This window comes from Crocuta crocuta, unplaced genomic scaffold, assembly GCF_008692635.1.
Source record: "Crocuta crocuta isolate KB4526 unplaced genomic scaffold, BGI_CrCroc_1.0 scaffold289, whole genome shotgun sequence".
NCBI lineage: Eukaryota > Metazoa > Chordata > Mammalia > Carnivora > Hyaenidae > Crocuta > Crocuta crocuta.
In genome coordinates this window covers 1,503,757-1,506,468 of record NW_027533264.1, presented here as the reverse complement: position 1 = coordinate 1,506,468, position 2,712 = coordinate 1,503,757, and the positions used below count along the sequence as shown (strand labels likewise).

The 2,712-nt window shown below is 51.6% G+C and overlaps 1 protein-coding gene and 1 long non-coding RNA gene across 2 annotated transcripts in view; one reads left to right on the top strand and one right to left on the bottom strand.

Annotated features, from left to right (window-relative positions):
• LOC144217960 (uncharacterized) overlaps window positions 1-2,684 on the bottom strand; it is a 4,735-nt gene extending 2,051 nt beyond the window's left edge. The window contains exons 1-2 of the long non-coding RNA XR_013331006.1: window positions 1,958-2,684; window positions 255-378 (exon numbers count right to left, since the gene is read on the bottom strand). This is a non-coding gene — a long non-coding RNA (uncharacterized LOC144217960). The remainder of the gene's footprint in view (window positions 1-254; window positions 379-1,957) is intronic.
• MAP3K14 (mitogen-activated protein kinase kinase kinase 14) overlaps window positions 1-2,712 on the top strand; it is a 20,555-nt gene that overhangs the window by 12,126 nt on the left and 5,717 nt on the right. The window contains exon 9 of the mRNA XM_077747762.1: window positions 2,111-2,277. Within this exon, the coding sequence (XP_077603888.1) occupies window positions 2,111-2,277 (167 nt within the window). The remainder of the gene's footprint in view (window positions 1-2,110; window positions 2,278-2,712) is intronic.

Genomic DNA, 2,712 nt, shown 5'->3' with positions numbered 1-2,712 from the left:
CCACAGGCCTTCACTAAGCATTAGCCTTCTCCCGTGCTTTCTGTAATAGCAGGCAGAGAGGTGAACCCTTTTTGTCCACCACAATATTGGCAGCCCATCAACCTCCCTAGGTTAGCAGAAAGCTTTGGTTCCACTTAAATGTAAGAAGGAATATCAGGTGCTCGTTTCTGGGATTCCTGCTACACAGAGAAGGGAAGGGAAAGGCTGGCTGCCTTGCCCCAGGTCTTCTGCCGTGCAGCCGCCATGGCACTGACCCCTCTCATCCAGCCTTTTCCGGGTGGCTCTGCTCCCAGCCTGTGGCCTCAGCCGTCCCGGGCCTCTGAGCACAGTTTCTGGAAGCACAACACGAGGTCTGACCAAGGGGCCTGGGCTCTGTAGCTGGAGAAACGTCTGTTTTTAACTTAAGTTTTCTGATTATTAAGGTAATCCACATCCCGGGATGCCTGGGGTGGGGGTGGGGGCTCAGACGTTTGAGCATCGGACTTCGTCTCAGGTCATGATCTCATGGTTTGTGAGTTTGAGCCCCGCGTCGGGCTCTGTGCTCACAGCTCAGAGCCTGGAGCCTGCTCCGGATTCCAGAGAGTCTCCCTCTCTTCTGCCCCTCCCCTGCTCATGCTCTGTCTCTCTCTCTCAACAATAAACATTTTTTAAAATTAAAAAAAATAAAGTAATCCACATCCATTGTGAGATATTTAGCAACTACAGAGTCAAGTGGTATAGAAGAGAAGGGCAAAGGAACCTGCCCTGTTCTGTTGCCCAGAGACGTAATCACAAAGACTTTAGATCACTCCTTCCAGTTCATCCTGTTTTTATTTCTGATACCTTGTTAAGACCATTGTAACACAACTTTGTGCCTGTTTTCATTTATAGTGTTAAGCGAAAGGTTATTTCCTCATGACCAAAGGAAAATCAACCTTTTATTTATTTTTTATTTTGAGACAGAGATATCAGGGAAGGGCAGAGGGAGAGAATCTGAAGCAGGCTCCACAGTGTCAGCACAGAGCCCAGTGTGGGGCTCGAACCCATGAACTGAAAGATCATGACCTGAGCCAAAACCAAGAGTCAGACGCTCAACCAACTGAGCCAGCCAGGTGCCCCAGGCAAAAACCTTTCAGAAGTGATTCTCTGGCATTAGAGGCCTGTCTTGGTCACCCTGAAGATGTAAATTGGACACAGACACCTGCCTTTCACTTTAAAATAACTAGTGGGCTTCTTTTCTTATTACAAAAATAATTTCTAAAATCTTTTGCCGGAAGTCTAACTAAGCAAAAATTAAAAATACCGATCACCAGAGTGGGGGAAAACATTTCATAACTGGTATCGGTTTTTCTAGTCTGCATAGAAGTTATTTTATTTTTTTTGTTTTCCCTTGCTAATATTTCAGGAACATCATACCATTAATTAGTCTCCTACAATATAATTTTGAATGCTCAGGCCCCTCCCCATTTTTTTAAATTTAAAAAAAAATTTTTTTAAACGTATGTTTATTTTTGAGGGGGAGAGAAAGAGAGACAGAACATGAGTGGGGGAGGGGCAGAGAAAAAGGGAGACACAAGATCCGAAGCAGGCTCCAGGCTCTGAGCTGTCAGCACAGAGCCCAATGCGGGGCTCGAACCCACAAACTGTGAGATCTTGACCTGAGCGGAAGTCGGACGTTTAACCAACCGAGCCACCCAGATGCTCTTTNAGGGGCAGAGAGAGAGGGAGACACAGAATCCGAAGCGGGCTCCAGGCTCCAAGCTGTCAGCACAGAGCCTAATGCAGGGCTTGAACCCACAAACCATGAGATCATGACCTGAACCAAAGTCGGACACTCAACCAACTGAGCCGCTCAGGTGCCCTGGCACCTCCCCATTTTTCATAGGCACTCTAGGGGTTTGGGCCAAAGGGTAGAGCCCATATTTTGGGTCATACATTCTTTGTGCCCGTCCCCAGTGGAGCCCCTGACTTAGCTTACCCCGGGCAAGTTTGAGCTGGAGGCTCTCCCCCTACTTGAAGCCGGTTCACAGAGACAGATTCGGGGTATTTCGGGAATTGACTGGTGTGCTCACTGCCGAGGCTCTTGCCTATCAGAGTTGACGGTTGGCTTTTCTGCCTTGCGTCACCCCCTCAGGGGACTACATCCCGGGCACAGAGACGCACATGGCTCCGGAGGTGGTGCTGGGCGAGCCGTGTGACGCCAAGGTGGATGTGTGGAGCAGCTGCTGTATGATGCTTCATATGCTCAACGGCTACCACCCTTGGACGCAGTACTTCCGAGGGCCGCTCTGCCTCAAGGTCAGTGCCAGCACCTGGGAGGGCCAGCAGGGCCGCGGGCCCGGGGGCTGCTGGCTTGGGGCGGTCCCCGTCTGGACTGCTCTTCGACCGCCGATGGGAACAGGAAGAGGCCTCACTGTAAGCGTGACGGAAACACGTGGCACCCAAACCAGTGGGCTCAGGGGGTACACATCCCAGGTGAGGGTTCTCCTTAGGTTCGGGGCAGGTCAGGGCTCTCTTCCACTCAGACCCTTGGCCTGACGGGCTGGGCCTGGAGGTCATGGGCACCTTGCCGCCTGGCGCTGTCCTAGCCTCCCTGGCCCCGTTTTTCCATTTCCTTGGAAAAGTCTGAGCCCTCTCCCGTCTTTGTGACCGAGCCCAGCACAGCAAGGTGGGGGAGAGTCGGGAAGAGCAGGAACCGAAAGCCAGGGAGCTGGGAAGTAAGCGGAGCGGGGG